The sequence below is a fragment of the Euleptes europaea genome, chromosome 10, assembly GCF_029931775.1.
Source record: "Euleptes europaea isolate rEulEur1 chromosome 10, rEulEur1.hap1, whole genome shotgun sequence".
NCBI lineage: Eukaryota > Metazoa > Chordata > Lepidosauria > Squamata > Sphaerodactylidae > Euleptes > Euleptes europaea.
Window position 1 is genome coordinate 72090391 of NC_079321.1, and position 17398 is coordinate 72107788.

The 17398-nt window shown below is 41.6% G+C and overlaps 1 protein-coding gene across 1 annotated transcript; it reads left to right on the top strand.

The window, feature by feature from the left end:
- The first annotated feature begins 4900 nt into the window (after window positions 1-4900).
- Window positions 4901-17139, top strand: GJA1 (gap junction protein alpha 1). The gene is made up of 2 exons (XM_056856370.1): window positions 4901-5059; window positions 15544-17139. The coding sequence occupies exon 2, from the start codon at window positions 15560-15562 to the stop codon at window positions 16706-16708; it is 1149 nt and encodes a 382-aa protein (XP_056712348.1). The 5' UTR covers window positions 4901-5059; window positions 15544-15559; the 3' UTR covers window positions 16709-17139.
- The last annotated feature ends 259 nt before the right edge of the window (window positions 17140-17398 follow it).

Genomic DNA, 17398 nt, shown 5'->3' on the forward strand with positions numbered 1-17398 from the left:
TCAAAGGCTTGAGCAGGCTAATGCCCCCTTGCCTTTAACTGATGCTCAGCTGCTCTCAATATCCCATCATTCTGGAGCATTTTCAGTCCTCATCAGGCTGTTGGAGAAGTTGGTATATTCTTTAAATAACAAATTTAAGTCCCCGAGAATGAAAAAAACAAATAACCCCTAGCCTTGGCTGTGGGTGGTCTAGGTCTACCTGCTTTCATTATCATAACCAGTGGGGCAGTTTAGGGTTAAGAGTTTAGGCTCTACTTGATGGTGTTATGGGGCCCTTCCTTTAGATGGTAACACATACTATCCCAGAGGTTAGCCCTGATGCAGCACTGTTCATAATAGTAGTCCGTCACTTTAGTATTAGAAAGAACTGTGACAACTCAAAGGGAGGGGGGAAATCCCAGCCTCTCCTCCTCCCTTGCCAGCCCCAGGCTCTAAACTGTACGGGTTATCAGGCAGGTGGTCAACAGTGTCTTGGGACTAGGCTTGCAGCCCCAAACCACTCCTAAAGACCCCCCTAGGCAGCTGACTGGGGGTAGCTTGGGCCTGGAAGTATACACATGGTGGGATTTTAGCTCTAAACCCTCTTCCCTGCCACCACCAGCCAGATGATTGGGGGTCATTTAGAAATGAAAGTTGCCCATTTCCTGACCCATCCATTATGAAAGACCCAAACCCCATTACTCACACACACGTGTCCATTTTTCTACCCTTCCCAGCCAGACCCAATTGTTGCCACTCACTACTTTGTATCCATCTCTATCTTTTTAATACTTCTTTGTAGGAATCTTTGGTGTCTAGGCCAAGATATCGATCAGGTTTTTACATAATATCTGCATATGTGTAGATGTCACTTGTTATTTGGGGCTAGGGGATTAATCCTGCAATTTAAATAAAAGATTTCAAATTTTCCTGAAACATCTACCTCATGCCAGGTTGCTCCATCTTGTTGATTTTTCAGTCTACCAAGTAATGCCAAGTCAGAAATTAGGTATATGGTGATACTTGCCTTCAACTTTGAACACACTTTGAGATTCACTAACTTTAAAAAAGGACTTCTAATAAGACGTACATTTTGACTTTGGATTAAATAGTGTGGGGCAGCATTCACTGGCATTCACCGTTACCTCTGGAGGTAAAGCCTGAGAGGTAGGTGATAAGACTGTCTCCTTACACGAATTGCTACCTCTTATAAAAGTTCAAGGTTGTTCGCCTTGAATGAGTGCTGTTAGGGTAATGGCCTTTAATGAACTAAAACCCAGCAGTGGAGCAAGAATTCTCAGCTGTCAAAATATAGAAACATTACTGAACAATTGTCTTGGGGAGCTGTCCAAACACTGAGAGCTGCTAGAATATCTGTTATGCATTTCAAGGAGTTGCCCAGTGCTTGAGGGAGGGCAGGGTACAAAGCAGCTTAACATGGTACAAATAAGTACAAATAGGCTCAGTTCGAAGGCAAGATTAGAATAGTCTAAGTAGGTCTATCACCTTGACCTGGATGGCCCAGGCTAGCCTGATCTCATCGGATCTCGGAAGCTAAGCAGGGTCAGTCCTGGTTAGTATTTGGATGCGAGACCACCAAGGAATTTCAGGGTCGCTATGCAGAGGAAGGCAATGGCAAACCACCTCTGCTTAATCACTTGCCTTGAAAACCCTATGGGGTTGCCATAAGTTGGTTGCAACTTGACATCACTTTCTACACACACACACAAACCATATCAGGGCCTCTGACTAAGCGTCTAACTACCCCTGTTGCACTGAACTTGTGTGCAACGTTATCTCAATGGCATTGGTCACTTATCCATTACAAAGTGCCCTTCAGAAGGTACTTTCTAGTGAAGAGGGTGTGGGGAAAGGGGGTGCTTAACCCTTGCTGTGTTGCCTACTGATCCCTGAAACCCTGCACCTATAGCTCTGTTTACTTCCACAAATATTCTCGAGCCATATTTACCTCATTAACTTGCACCTAAAAAAATATTGAGGAAAATGGGAAGGAGAATGGTGGAATCATGCAATAAAGCTTGATTTAAACCCAAGACTGGTAAGGCAAATAGCTCTCCCATGTAATTGGTTCTCGTAGGTTATCCGGGCTGTGTAACCGTGGTCATGGTATTTTCTTTCCTGACGTTTCGCCAGCAGCTGTGGCCGGCATCTTCAGAGGAGTAACACTGAAGGACAGGGTCTCTCAGTGTCAAGTCTCTCAGTGTCAACCTCAGAAAGAGGTTGGGTTTGAGCTGAATCATTGTCCTGCAAAAAGTAACAAAGGTAATAATTAGCACATTACCTTTGTTACTTTTTGCAGGACAATGATTCAGCTCAAACCCAACCCCTTTCTGACTATATATTATTCTTCCTACACACTTGACACTGAGAGACGCTGTCCTTCAGTGTTACTCCTCTGAAGATGCCGGCCACAGCTGCTGGTGAAACGTCAGGAAAGAAAATACCAAGACCACGGTTACACAGTCCGGATAACCTACGAGAACCAATGAACTCTGACCGTGAAAGCCTTCGACAATATTTCTCCCATGTAATATTGCAAAGTAATTATGTGTGCTTAGTTAGAACACTTACAAGGGCTACAGATCTCTAACTAGAGAACTAAGCATGTGAAAGGGCTTCGCATGGATTGAAATGAGCGGCTTGTCACACGGGGAAGCTCTTTGTGATACCAGCCTCACCTTCAAATCAAATGCAAGTGGTTGGCAAGGGGAGAACGGAGTACCTGTAGTGTAACGTGTAGTTTGGTACCGCCACGGCTTTTTTTTCCTGAATGGGTTTCTAAGAAGGAATTATTCTATGAAGGTTTACGAGGGATTGGCTCAGAACAAGTGGAACGTTTGTGTTTTCTATCCCCCAGAAATAAGAAAGCCCTGCATTGCGTTTTGTTCGGAGGTGGAATGCTACGTCGCCTTCCTGCAGACGAGGGAGAGGGAGAGCCGAAGTGTTAAATCTGTTTGCTTCCATCATTTCCCTCCGAATCCTTTGCAAATCTTGATAGGGAATATTTTCTTTATATTTCCATTTAACGCTTGCCAGATATACGGCATGGGGTTTAATACTTGATCCTCCTTTATTTGTGTCAACATTTTGACAAACATTTAGCATTTGATCATTTTAAACGATATTTTGAGTTTGGCTGCATTTAATAGCTTTAGTGTCTGACGGTTTGTGACAGCTGCTGTGCAGTAATATCGAGTATCTGACAGAGAACAAGAAATGGTGTGTAATCTCTGATGGTATTTAACCCTTGATGTCTTACAAAATCTCATTTTTGGCACTTTTAAAAATTAAAACAATCAAGAGTTGCCAAGAAAATACTTAAATTTCAAATTGGGAGGTAAAGTGTTGTACCTAGATCTCCGATTCAAAAGTTACATTTCAGTGTTGTCAGACTGTGATTGTTTCAGTGTCTGCTGTGGCAGAAGTCACTCTGCAAGAGAATGGGATGCTTTTTTCTTGCTATAACTAACAGGAATACGATACTTGCACATGTAATTGCGAATTGCTAGACTGATGCCAATATATTCCTCTCATAAGCTGCAGTGACAATGGCAGAAAGCTCACTCTGGGCGAAAACGCATGGTCACTTTATCCTCCTTTAATCCCTGTTTCAGCCAGGATTCAGCCAGGATCGAACGCATGCGTTTCACTTAATGTGCGTTCGATCCTGGCTAAAACAGGGATTAAAGGAGGATAAAGCAACCATGCGTTTTCAACCTCTGAGTGAAAGAAAAAAGACCCAATGGCAATAAGTGATTAAAAAACAAAAGCTATGGTGTATTTGAGGAGAATAACCGTAATGCATTACTTTATAAGTTTAACCCAGTCAACATCAATTTTAAAAGTGGAACATAAGATAAAGAAGCACTTTTTATATACAACCAGTCTTCTGATTGCAGATCAGGCAAATAGATTCTCCTTCCATATATTTGTTCCACTTGTGGATTGTCCATCCTGTCCTATACCTTACAACAAGTTAGGCTTGCTTAGTATTAGTTCACAGGGCTTTCAGCACTTCGGAGTCTGCTCGCACTTAAAACGGCTGGTGAATTACATGAGAAACCTTGTGTTTGTACAGCAGTTGGCTATTCCACTTCAAAGTGACTTCCAAAATGAAGGCTGGTCTCCCTGGCCGGAAAGCAGGTTTGCTTGTTTGCCACCCCTGTAGATTTAGAAATGCCACTTTAAAAAATTGCACGGAGGATTGTGCAGTTGTGCAAAGTTCACAGTGAAATCTCGCACATGTGTGTCATTGCGCCAAATAACAGACAAGGAAGGCACAAAACCTATTATCTCTGCCTGCACATACGGGGAATGTCTCTCTCCGCATAGTTTTGAACCTTGCTAAGTTGTACTGCAAACTTTTGTCCGCTCTTCAAAGTGAAACACACTTAAGCCGTGCCGAGACACGCGGGTTTCTGGGGGCACTGCTTCTGGTGAGGATCCCCAGATGGCTCTTTGATATAAACTTTGCAGCCAGCCGCTGGTTAAATCAACACGGTCCCATCCCCAGCCCATGGTAACTTAAGGAGGTTGACAAACCACAGTAAATGAATGTGTCACTGCCCTACGGCAAGACGTCTCTGGATACATCCCCATTCAGGACTGTTTCATGTATACCCCCATATATTTTTTTTAAGTTACGTGCTTAAACCGACCACTTTGAGGCTCAGTGCCCTCTCTTCCTCTCTACTTTTTCCACGTCCTTTGCTTCTTCGGGATCCTCTCTGCCTTTCCTCCTCCTCCCTCCTTGGCTGCCCCTCCTCTCACTCCTCCTTTTCCCCTCCTCCCTCCCAGTTAGTGGCTTGAAAACTTTTTAAAAGCTCTCACAGTGCTGCAAGTTAGAAAAAAGAGGGTGTCTTTTTTTTTTTTAAAACGAGGTCTCAGCACTTTTCTTTCAGGAAAGGGGGGGAAGGAGAGTCAGCGAAGACAAAAGAGCAGGAGGCTTTTAACGTTTAAATAGGCAGGTCTGAGTGCCTGAAGCAGTTCTTGCATTGGAGTTTTAACCCCCTGAAGAACTGAAGCACTTGTTTTGCCTTCTTCACTGCTGACTAGCAAGGTAAGGATGGGGATTGTTTTCCCACTTTTGAGTTAGTTCCAAGTAAATCTTTTCAGGAGTAACCTCTAACTTGAACACTAAAAGTACATTTTAACATGATTTTGTAAAAAAGTTTTCCAATCAGCAGTGCTGTTACTGGGGTTGTCTTGTTTGCTTCTTGAAATATTTAAACATGTCTTCAGGACATTTCGATTTTGAGCGGTTTGAGTTGTTTCGCTTCCACAATGCAAAATATCATTTGCTAGGTTTTCTTTTCATTTGCCAAAAAAAGCACGTTTAATTGAAGTTCTTTTAAAAACAACAACAACAATAGAATTCTTTTTTCCATTGAGAAGAAATGTTCAGCTTTAGGAAACGCTCACCAGGGCACAAGGCAAGTTTAGAACAACCCTTACCATGAATACGTACACAGATTTTGCTTTCATATGGAGATCCTGGCTGGGGTTTAGTTGCTCCTACAAAGCCAAGTCTTTAATTAGTTGCTTTGTTCAGATGCTGCTTCCGCTGCTGTTGCTCCTAATCGGGTGACTTTCACGTGGCCTTTCTGAACCTTTTCCTCCTTTTTTGATAATAGGTCCAGGCCTTTGTTGTGTGATTTTTAAGCTTTTCAGTGTGTAGTTACCCTGCATTGGCAACCCCAGATGTCGCTTGTGCAGCGTGGAGGAATTTGATGCCTCGCACCACTAGATAGAATACTATGAAACAACTTTGGGTTGTTTGATGGCTGAATTCGTCAGACTTTCAGTTCCTGTCTGTGTCTATGTCCGCTGCCTCCAGTCTGATTTGAAAAACATGGTTCAGGTCTGGAAAGCTGGTTTTCTTCTGAAAGCTCAGAGAGTCTCTCAGATCCCTTTAACGATTCCTTATAGTTAGTGTTGACTCGAATTCTTGCCAGAAACTAAAGCGGGGGGGGGGGGGAATGCAGGACAATTCATTGGGAATTCTTTTTGGAAAACCTGGTTGACCACTGTGTGAACAGACTGCTGGGCTTGATGGACCTTGGTCTGCTCCGGCAGGGCCGTTCTTATGTCCTTAACCCACCTTTCACCCAGGTTCCATCCCAGTACGCTTGGCTGGTCCTACAGTCTAAATCACAGTGTTTTAGAAAAAGAAGAATGTTCATAGAGAGTTTTGTAATAGCCAACAAGGTCAGCCAGTGGAAGAATATCTCTCTCTCTGATTTCAGCATGCGTTTGAATCTGTGGGTTGGGGGAGGAGAGAGAGAGAGAATGGCTTTCCCTGATCTTTTTTTTCCCCCAGCCATATTAACATCTGGACTCCTGAAGCCTCCAGACTTTGAAATGTTTAGTGCAGTATTTGGCGGGGGGAGGGGGAGAGACACTTCAGAGTTCAACCCATGAAACCTATCTAGAATACTAATAGGAGAACAGTGAACAGGCAGAGTTCGAATGGGGAAAGGAAAAGACACAATGGAATTATCTACACCAAAAAATAACTGTACATCATGCCAATCATGGGGAAATGCATGTAGAACAAACATTATTGATTTTTGTAGCACTCCCACATGCAAAATACTTCACAATTTGTATCTCATTCACCATCTTGAAAAACTCTGTGGTCCCTATTCTTTGTTTTTAGATTGGCAAGTGGGACATCCTCAGCAAGGAAGTGAAGTTTGGAGCCTAACTCAGTTGCATCTAAAGAACATTTAATCAACAAGTATTTTTTTATAATGATCAGTGAGATACTTTGTACTAAGTAAATCTAAGAATTGCAGCTGAAGTAAGTCCCACAAAGTTCAGTAGTTAATTTAAAATTAGTTCTGAGTAAATATGCATGGGATCAAGCTATATGTCAAAAAACTCCAAGCTCAGTGATCTTTATCCAGCAGACAGTAATTCCCTTACCTGTCTTGAAAAGTGAGCTGTGCTTGGTCTTATACCCAAATTCTTGTTGGGGTTGACTAGAAGAACTCTTGCATAGATTATATCTGCTTGTTGCTGAGTTGCACTTCCGATTGAACAAATAATATTTGCCTTCTGAAGCATGCTTAAACTAGTCTCTCTGCTATATTCTATGTAGGCATTTTAAGTACTGTTCATTGGCCTCCATGTTGACCTAAATACAGGTTCCAATGGTAGTAGTTTTTCCTACTTTCCTTTGCATTTGACTATCCTTGCTTATCACACGCTGTAAACTTATGCCTTAGTCTTTCAGATGCACAGGACTAAGTCAATCCTACCCATTTGTAAAAGTTTGTAAAAAAAAAACAGTCCGACCTTAACTACGACAGACATATTTAAGTGGCCAAGGTTTGGGCATTCAGGTAGAAGAAGAAGAGTTGGCTTTTATATGCTGATTTTCTCTACCACTTAAGGAAGAATCAAACAATCACCTTCCCTTCCCCTCCCCACAACAGACACCCTGCGAGGTAGGTGGGGCTGAGAGAGCTCTAAGAGAGCTGTGACTAGCCCAAGGTCACCCAGCTGGCTTCATGTGGAGGAGTGGGGAAACCAACCTGGTTCACCAGATTAACGTCCGCTGCTCACATGAAGGAGTGGGGAATCAAACCCGGTTCTCCAGATCAGAGCCCACCGCTCCAAACCACCACTCTTAACCACTACACCACACTGGTAGAGAAAGAGTTTGCCTTCTCCATTCCCCCACATGCTGATCCAGGTGTCAGTTTCAGTTCCTTTAGTCCTTCGGTTCTCCTCTACTCTCATTGAAGGTAAATTCACAGCTTCAGTGGGCAGAAGTAAAGATTCATGGAAGATCTTCTAAGCTGAAAAGCAATACTGGATCTTTTTTTAAATAGAAAGGAATCCAAAAAATGGAATATTTAAAATGGTCCTTCTTGTTTACATCTGAAATTCCCTGCTACTTTTGTCAAGAAACTGTAGATTTCTTCTCATGACAGCTTTTGCTTCACTCCCAAATTTGTCCTCAAACCATCCACTCATTCATCTTCTTATCTCCTATATATTATGTATTTGTTATTTCCTGGAAAATGTCCAAACAAACATATGCTTGAATATTGCTCAAATTCTGACAGGAAGCTGTCTGGAAGTGCTAGTTTCACAGGCTTTTCCTTCAGGATTTTATGTGAACCCAAGAGTTAGATAAATGTTTTTGCCTAATTGCAATAGGCATGCATAACTCCACAATACAATCTTATAACACTCTATGGCAAATGCTTACCTATAACCTTCTGGCACTCTGTTACCATAAACACGCTGGGGCAGTGAGGCTGCTTTGAACACATGAGCCACATAAAACACACCATGGCTTTCTTTTTAACATTCTCCATTTTCCCAGTTGTGACTTGCAGGTCACAAGCTATATGTTCTGCTGTACCGTGCATAACTTTGCTTTGCCCAACTTCTAGATGTGATAACTGCCTGAACACTCAACATGGAAACAATTTAAACTGGTACCCTGACAGCCTCTCCTCATATCACAGGGCTAGCAGTGTTTGCATGAGCTTGTCAAAATGAGAGGTGGTTTGTCTCAGAAGGGAAAAGAACTTTGCATTTTCCATAGACCATTCTTTCAGTCATTTTCGTCTAAACCAGAGCACTGAACCTGAAGCACATGGAACTGCTGTAGTTTCAGAGGGTAGCCGTGTTGGTCTGCGATAGAACAGGTCAGTTTGAGTCCAGTAACACCTTAGAGACCAACAAGATTTTCAGGGTATAAGCTTTTGAGAGTCAAAGCTCCCTTTGTCAGCTACAGAGGGAACTCCTGTAGAAACCCATGCAGAATCTTCTTTGCCCACTAGATAGAATACTATGAACACAAACATCAAATCAAAATCCTACCACTGTACCTCCTGCATTGCTGTAAGAGTGGTTCCAATAATATATTTTTGAAGACAAATGGATTCCTGAATTGTAAGCATGGTTTTTTGGAAATCGCCAAGTCCCATTGGTTATTCTGAAAGTCTCTTCCAAACAAGTGACTCAGTTATGAGGGCATTTTCACATAGTATAAATATAAAAATGGTTGAAGGTTTCTGTGGCCACACATAAAAGTGGTTATGCTAGGAGGTGCCAGCTGTGGTGCCCATGGAAACCATGACTTTGTGCCAGTCCTGTGCTAATATATATATAAGCATCATAGATACACAGATAGATTTGCCAACCTAAATGCTGAGGGTCAGAGTATTTTTTTAATATTCAATGTTGTACAGAGGGTAGAGACATAAAAATGAATGCATTCATACTATTCCATGACTTATTGTATTTGATAGAACAAGACATATGCAAAAATCACCCCAGCCATTATATTCTTTCAAATAAATTTTTTGAAAACAAAACTGTCACATCAGGGCAATAATGTCCCCTGAGATATTTTTAAAGTTTCCAAATCTAGAAACAGCATGTAATTGAATCAATAAAACCCATTCAAATCTACCGAACTCCCTTTACATTCATGGTTCAAGAAGCAAAGCACTCAAGCAACTTGTTGAAACAAGTTGTGCAGCGCAAGATAATGTATTTTTACTCATAAGTAAATCTTACCATATTTTGTGGCGCTTACTTCTTAGTGAACAGGCACAGAATTTCAGCTGTGCTGCCAAGCAAGCATTCATAAATATTGTCATTTGGGTTTTTTGTCTTGTTCTATTGATCGTCTACCAGCTGTACTTAAAATAGTTCTCTAATAGAAATGTTTACAAGGTTAACAAAAATATAATCATGGGAGGAAATGAACCATACAAACATTCAGTAGCATAATCTTTGTCCAGATTGGAGTTTGACTCTAGTTGAGGGACATTATTTACATACAGTTATCTGGAATTAACTGTATTTTCCTCACTCAGAGGCTGCATTAAGTTATTACTTGCATGTGTGAAACACCTGCCAAAGGTCAAATGTCATCAAATGTTTTCAAATCACTTGACATGATTTTGAACATGAAACATGAAAAAAAATTGCATTCAGCTGTAAGTCATTGAGTACTGGGTGGTGGTGAGATGTCCAGTCATTAGTGTACATTTATGAATCATTCCTAAGGCATATTGATTTCCATGACCTAAGCATTCAAACAAGTGTATTTAAAACCGCAACCTCATTTCCAGTCATTTAAGCATACTTATTCATAGATTCCTGAAAATTAAGAGAATTATTTCCAAGTGAACACGTTTAGCACTTAAGGGTCATCATAGGGCCTTCTCTAGTATATAAGTAATAAATCAGAAGGCAAAATAAATCAGAAGGCATATTAAAAGATTTTTTTTCTATATTGGCAGCCTGGGCAAATTAGGTTATGCTACTTGAGGTTTTTAAACTGTATAAAATGAACAGTCGAGTGCCTGTGTTTTATGCTCCCTCCCTCCTAAGCATATCAAGCAATAGCATTTAGATTCTTTTTTAATTTAGTTTAAAGAGGTGCTAAAACTCAGTTCAAATATTTTCTAAATGTATTTAAGATAGGGTTGCCAACCTCCAGGTACTAGCTGGAGATCTCCTGCTATTACAACTGATCTCCAGCTGATAGAGATCAGTTCACCTGAAGAAAATGGCAGCTTGGGCAAGTGGACTCTGTGGCATTGAAGTCCCTCCCCTCCCCAAACCCCACCCTCCTCAGGTTCCACCCCAAAACCTCCTGCCGGTGGCGAAGAGGGACTGGCAACCCTAATTTAAGATCAACATATTAGTTTATTTACCTGATGCTGTAAAATATTGTCATTCAAATAAACACATATTGCCCAAAGAAAGATATAGTATCTAGGTCTCATTAAAACCGTATTTCTTTAACAGTTGTCTACTGTGCACTGTTAGAACTGCTTTGAGAGTGATTTTTAAAATGTATTTGTTTCTTAGAACTGTATGAATAATTCATGCAAGAATGCTTCCTCTTGAAAGAAATATAGCCAGGAGATAATGAATTTTCCTGCTAAAACAAATTTAAAAATTGATGCTAAATTGAAAAGAAATATTGCTGACGTGGAATTAAACAGATAAGGCTTTGTGTATATCTCCTTATATTAATGGAACAGAGTGGAATGTAATTAAAAGCAAATAATCTAAAACTCCTCAGGAATAATACTTCCTTTGTTTCAATCATACTTTCAATCTGAAATAACATTATACTGTAAAGAAATCCGCTGTGGCTGGAGGGAATTTTGATAATGGCGTTTTAAAATCATCAGCAAAGCAGTTAATGAAATCAAGAAGCTATTATTTGAGAGGGAAGTTTATTTTTTTCAGATCGAAAAGCTACCTTTGTGCACTAACACAACTTCCATAACTTTCTATTTCATTCCTTGTGCTTTAAAATCCACTTGGTATTCACATATGCTTTTGTCTAGCAATGACAATCCACATGTGGAAACTTCATCACATGAATTGTCCTTTTGGTGGTGGAAAGTGCCATCAAGTCGCAGACAATTTATGGTGACCCCGTGGGGCAAGGGACAAACAGAGGTGGTTTGCCATTGCCTTCCTCTGCATAGCAACCCTGGTCATTCTTGGTGGTCTCCCGTTGAAGTACTAACCAGGCCTAACCTTTCTAAGGTTTTGGTACTTGACAAAATCAGGCTAGCCTGAGCCATCCAGGTCAGGGCAGAAGTAACCCTACAGGAGCATAATGGTGAGTGTGTGTGTATGTGGAGGGGGGCATTTAGCACCTCAGACTACAATCTAATATCTCCAATCATATGTTTGGAAAGTGAAGATTCTGATATCAGGCGTAGGCATTCAATACTTTAAAAGCAAAAAAAACAAAAACAAAAACAAACCCAACGAAACCAAAGGTGGTAGAGCATCTGCTTGGCGTGCAGAAGGTCCCAGGTTCGATCCCTGGCATCTCCAGTTAAAGGGACTAGGCAAGTAGGTGATGGGAAAGACCTCTGCCTGAGACCCTGGAGAGCTGCTGCTGGTCTGAGAAGATTATACTGACTTTGATGGACTGAGGGTCTGATTCAGTAGAAGGCAGCTTCATGTGTTCATGTGTTCATGTGTATTTGGGCACAGAGATCTTCAATGTCCAGCTATATACACATAGCACAATGCTGTATGGGAGGGTCTCTGGGCTGGAGCCATGGTCTTCATCAGACTCCATGATCTGAAAACATTTTGCTGTTCTCGCAGTCATACTTTGGGACCATAGCTCTGTAGAATAGAGTTAGGAAGGGTCATATAGGCCATCTAGTACAACCCTGCTCAATGCAGGATCAGTCTAAAGTATCCCTGACAAGTGTTCATCCAGCCACTGCTTGAAGACTGTCAGAGAGAGGGAGCTCACCACCTTCCTAGGCAGCTGATTCCACTGCTGAACTAGTCTTACTGTAAAAATATTTTTCCCTAATGTCCATCTGGTTCCTTTCCACCCATAATTTATACTCATTATTACGAGAACATGTGCATTACATGAAGTAGTGTTGCCAATCTCCTGGTGGGGCCTGGATATCTTCCAGAATTATAACTGATCTCCAGATGACTGAGATCAGTCCCACTGGATAAAATGGCTGCTTTGGAGGATGGACCACATTATAATCCATTCTTCTCAGGCACTGTCCTCAAATATCAGGCTTGAGATCTCAGGCAACAAGACTTTAAAAGAGTTCTGCCTGAATGCAGAATATTCAGCTTAATATGATGGTTTTATAGAGACTTCTAGACAAATGTAGCTGACTTTTCATTCTAATGCCCAATTGACATTAAGAGCATCTTCAAGAATAGCCACTATTTTATTGGTACTATTTTACTGACGCAGAATAGGTAAAGAGCTTGGGATGCTCATGAACCTTGCCTTGCTGTTTGAAAAACAGTTTGGCATGGTGGCTAGGAACTAGGGTTGCCAACTCTGGTTTGGGAAATTCATAGTGGTTTGGGGCAGTGCCTCAGGAAGATGGTGTTTGGGAAAGAAGGAAGCTCAGTGGGGATGTGATATCACTCTAGGACTTCACTTTCTCATAGAGTCTATGCCATAGACTCTATGGTATACCACAGAGTGTCTCCTCTGAAGTTGCGTTTTCATCCAGGGGAACTTATATTTGTAGTCTGGAAACAAGGTGTAATTCCAGGGGAACTCCAGGCTCTATTTGGAGGTTGGCAACCCTACCAGGCACACCTTCATCAGCTCTGTCTAGTTTGCCAACTCTTTTGTTACCTAGATTCAGCCTATCTGGCCGTGCTAATCTATGCTTCTGTAACCTCATGGTTACAGAATAGATGTTGCCCATTTTGAAACAGCTACATTGGTTTCCACTGCCAGTCTGTTTCTGGGTTCAATTCAAGGTGTTGGTTATGACCTTTAAATCCTTTCATGATCTGGGACCCACATATTTGAAGGACTGTCTCCTTCCATATGTTCCTGTGTACCAACTAAGGTCTTAAGGCAGCCATATCTTGGCTATCCCACCATTTAGGGTGGCCTTCTTCATCATGGCTCCTGCTCTTTGAAATGGTCCTGCTTCTTAGAGATCTTCTGGAGATATTGCAAGGCTTGCTTGCTTTCCAGGCTTTAGATAGGGTTGTCAGCTCCCGGTTGGGAAATACCTGAAGATTTTAGGGGTGAAGCTTGGGAAGGGAGGCACTTCAGTGGGGTATAATGACATACAGTCCCCATTTCAAAAGTGGCCTTTTTCTCCAGGTGAACTGATCACTGTCGCCTGGAGGTCAGTTGCAATATCGGGACATGTCCAGCTACCACCCGGAGGCTGGCAACCCTAGCTTTAGAGGATGTTTGCATGGCAGGCATCTTTGAAGGGGGGGAGATTGGGGTCTGATATTCTGGTTTTAACTGTAAATGTTTTTAATCTATTATTGTAAGCCACCTTGAACCATGAGAAAAGGTGGGGATAGAATTTTTTAAATAAATAAATAAAAGACATCATGAGACCTAATGTACTCTACCACCTGGAATATTAGTTGAGACCTAGAATCTCTGTTCCGTGTTGGGCAATTTACTGTCTCTTATTTTCAGTTCTCAGTTTGGGAATAATTCTAGCCTACCACAGGTCTGGTGAAAAGGAATCTTTTTGGGAAGGGTAAGGCAAATGTTTCAATGCCCAGCTAGAATATGGTTTTATAGATCTAAAAGATAGCTTCAGTTGGCTATTGTTAGATCTAAGTTTAGAAAAGAAAAAAACAATGATTAACTGATATGTATCCTAAGCCCTTTCTAGGGGTTAACCTAGACTCGCTTTCTGGAAGCAACTATCCCAAGATTTATCTTCACAGAAATTTTACCATTCAGATTCCTCAAGTTTTTGTTCTGGCACTTCACAGTCATTTTTAACTGGAATGTAGATTAGTCGCCTTCCTTCCTTTCTTCCCCCAGAAGGTTTTTTTTTTTTTTTTAAAGTCTGGAATATTTGTTGCTGGGGTTTCCTCAAATTTTTGGTAAATTGGTAATCTTGACAATTTTATTTTATTTAATATTAAAATAGCCACGGAGGAGTTTTAAAAGTAATCTAACAGTGCATTCCTGACATCTGAGGATGAAAGTCCTCAAGAGGCCAGGAAGGGGCTGTGCCATTGTTGGGGCCCTCCATGCTGACGTCTGGGCTACTTACGCCACCATAAGTGGCCCCAATGTCGGCGGGGAGGACTGGATGCTGGTCTCCAGGTGCTGCCATGGCAGCGCTGCCCCGGGACGCCAATGGGGCCTTCCACCGGTGTCCCACTGGCATAAAGGCCCACACTGGCATTCCAGGGCACGTCCCAGCATCCCCTGGGGTGTGCCAAGGGATGGGGCTGCCTGTAGGCAGCCTTCTGTCCCCTTTCGCCCCATAACGCCGGTGCCAAGAACGGCATTGCTGTGCCTACTCTTTAGCAGATGCAGCCTCATGATTCTCTATGGGGCGAAAAGCCCCATTTAAACTTTAAAAAGCCTGCAAATGGCTTTTTAAAGGTTTTTGGCTGCCAGGAAACCAGTTTGGAGGCAGCACGGTGGTGCCTCTCCCAGCCACCAGAGGCTTAGGAATGCACTGTAAAAGCAATAACTCCCACAGTATGTGTGTGTGTTGAAAAATAAAAAGCAGAATCTTCCAGATTTGTATATTCTAAGATTGAAAGTTCTGCAAGATCTAGAAGTCCCTAAATGGAAGAGCTCGTGCTCCAAATAGTGATTCCAGTTGAAATGGATGGTCTAACAGACATTGATTTTGAGGTTGCTATGTTTTGGAAGCACTTCAACTAAACTGTTTTCACAAGAATTTCACCATGTAGTAACTGCAGCAGTTTTAATATCTAAGTTATCTCAATGCATCATATGTTACACAAGAATTATGTAGGCTACTAATCCAAAATTGTGAGATTTCCAAGTAAGAAGAGTCTCAGTCCCCAATACTCATATTTTTAACAATGAATGAGTATTTAGGCTGAAGTCATATCAATGAATATGGTATCATTGTCATTGATATCGTTGTTACCTTGCAACAGTTAATGCAATTAATTGTCGGCATATCTTGTGGTTCATGTGCTAGATGCGATAATTCATTCTTTCCTTTTCAGAACATAATTATGCAGGCAGTCACCAGTACTTCATCTATTTTTCTTGTATGTTTGTAGGTAGCAGCCAGTGAAGATGGGTGATTGGAGTGCTTTAGGAAGGCTTCTTGACAAAGTCCAAGCTTACTCTACAGCTGGAGGGAAGGTGTGGCTGTCTGTCCTTTTCATTTTCAGAATCTTGCTACTAGGGACAGCAGTGGAGTCTGCCTGGGGAGACGAGCAATCAGCATTCCGATGCAACACCCAGCAGCCTGGTTGTGAGAACGTTTGCTATGACAAATCCTTTCCAATCTCTCATGTGCGGTTCTGGGTTCTGCAGTTCATTTTTGTGTCAGTGCCAACCCTCCTGTACTTGGCACATGTGTTCTATGTGATGCGGAAAGAAGAAAAACTGAACAGGAAAGAAGAAGAGCTCAAGCTTGTTCAAAGTGAGGGTGTTAATGTAGATATGCACCTCAAACAAATAGAAATCAAGAAATTCAAGTATGGGATTGAAGAACATGGCAAGGTCAAAATGCGTGGAGGACTGCTCCGCACCTACATCATCAGCATCATGTTCAAATCTTTCTTTGAGGTGGCTTTCTTGCTCATACAGTGGTACATCTATGGATTCACCCTGCAAGCCATTTACACTTGTGAACGAGTGCCATGCCCACACAAGGTGGATTGCTTCCTGTCCCGTCCCACAGAAAAAACCATCTTCATTATCTTCATGCTGGTGGTGTCTTTAGTCTCTCTCTCCTTGAACATCATTGAAATTTTTTACGTCACCTTCAAGAGCGTTAAGGATCGTATGAAGGCAAAAAATGACCCTTTCTCTCCTAACAGTGGCCTGAGTCCCTCCAAGGAATGTGGATCCCCCAAATATGCCTATTTCAATGGTTGTTCCTCTCCAACTGCCCCTTTGTCACCCATGTCTCCACCAGGATACAAACTAGTCACTGGAGACAGGAACAATTCCTCCTCTTGTCGTAACTACAATAAGCAAGCCAGTGAACAAAACTGGGCAAATTACAGTGCTGAGCAGAACAGGATTGGACAGGCTGGGAGCACCATATCCAACTCGCACGCCCAGCCATTTGAATTTGCTGATGATCCCCAGACCAATAAAAAAATGGGTTCTGGGCATGAGCTACAACCTCTCACTGTTGTGGACCAAAGGCCGCCAAGCAGAGCCAGTAGTCGAGCCAGCAGCAGACCTCGACCGGATGATCTGGAGATCTAACCCTTTGTAGCCACAGTACTTATCACAACTATGATATGAAAGGCATTAGAAGGTGCACATATGGTTTTCATGCTGTTCCATTGGAGGTGGTACTTAACAGTCTCAGTCAGGAGATTTTAACAAACATAAAAAAAACTTGGGGAATTTTTTTAAAGTGGGAAGCTGGGGTGGTGTGGGGAAGTACAGCACATGTTGGTATTTAAAGTAGCTGATTTTAAAAATTTTAAGTGCTAATTTTTTAAAAAAAAAACTAGTCAACACTACGTTAGGGGGAATTTGGGTTTGTTATTTGCTTTAGAAAAAATATAAATGAGTGGGTATGTGTGTGTTTATAATATGCTGACTTTTCTAAAGAGTTGTTTTTGTTATACTAAAAACAGAAGTTAAAATTGATTTTTTTTCATCAAAAGGAAATGGAGATGACATTCTTTTACTGAAAACTGACAGTGTTATGTCAGATTCTGATCATTTTTTTTCTGTTAGAACATTCCATTGTTAAAATTTGCACTTTGAAGGAAAACTTCCTGGTAGACCTGGTCAGTGTCTATACAATTTTGCAAGTATGATCTGTTTCCTTAAAATCAGTCAACTACATTTCAGACAAGGCCCACCCAGCATTCTTTGGCCACATTCATCTTATGATTCAAACAGATCTAATTTAGGGTATAGGGTGGAGTTCTTGTTCCTGTG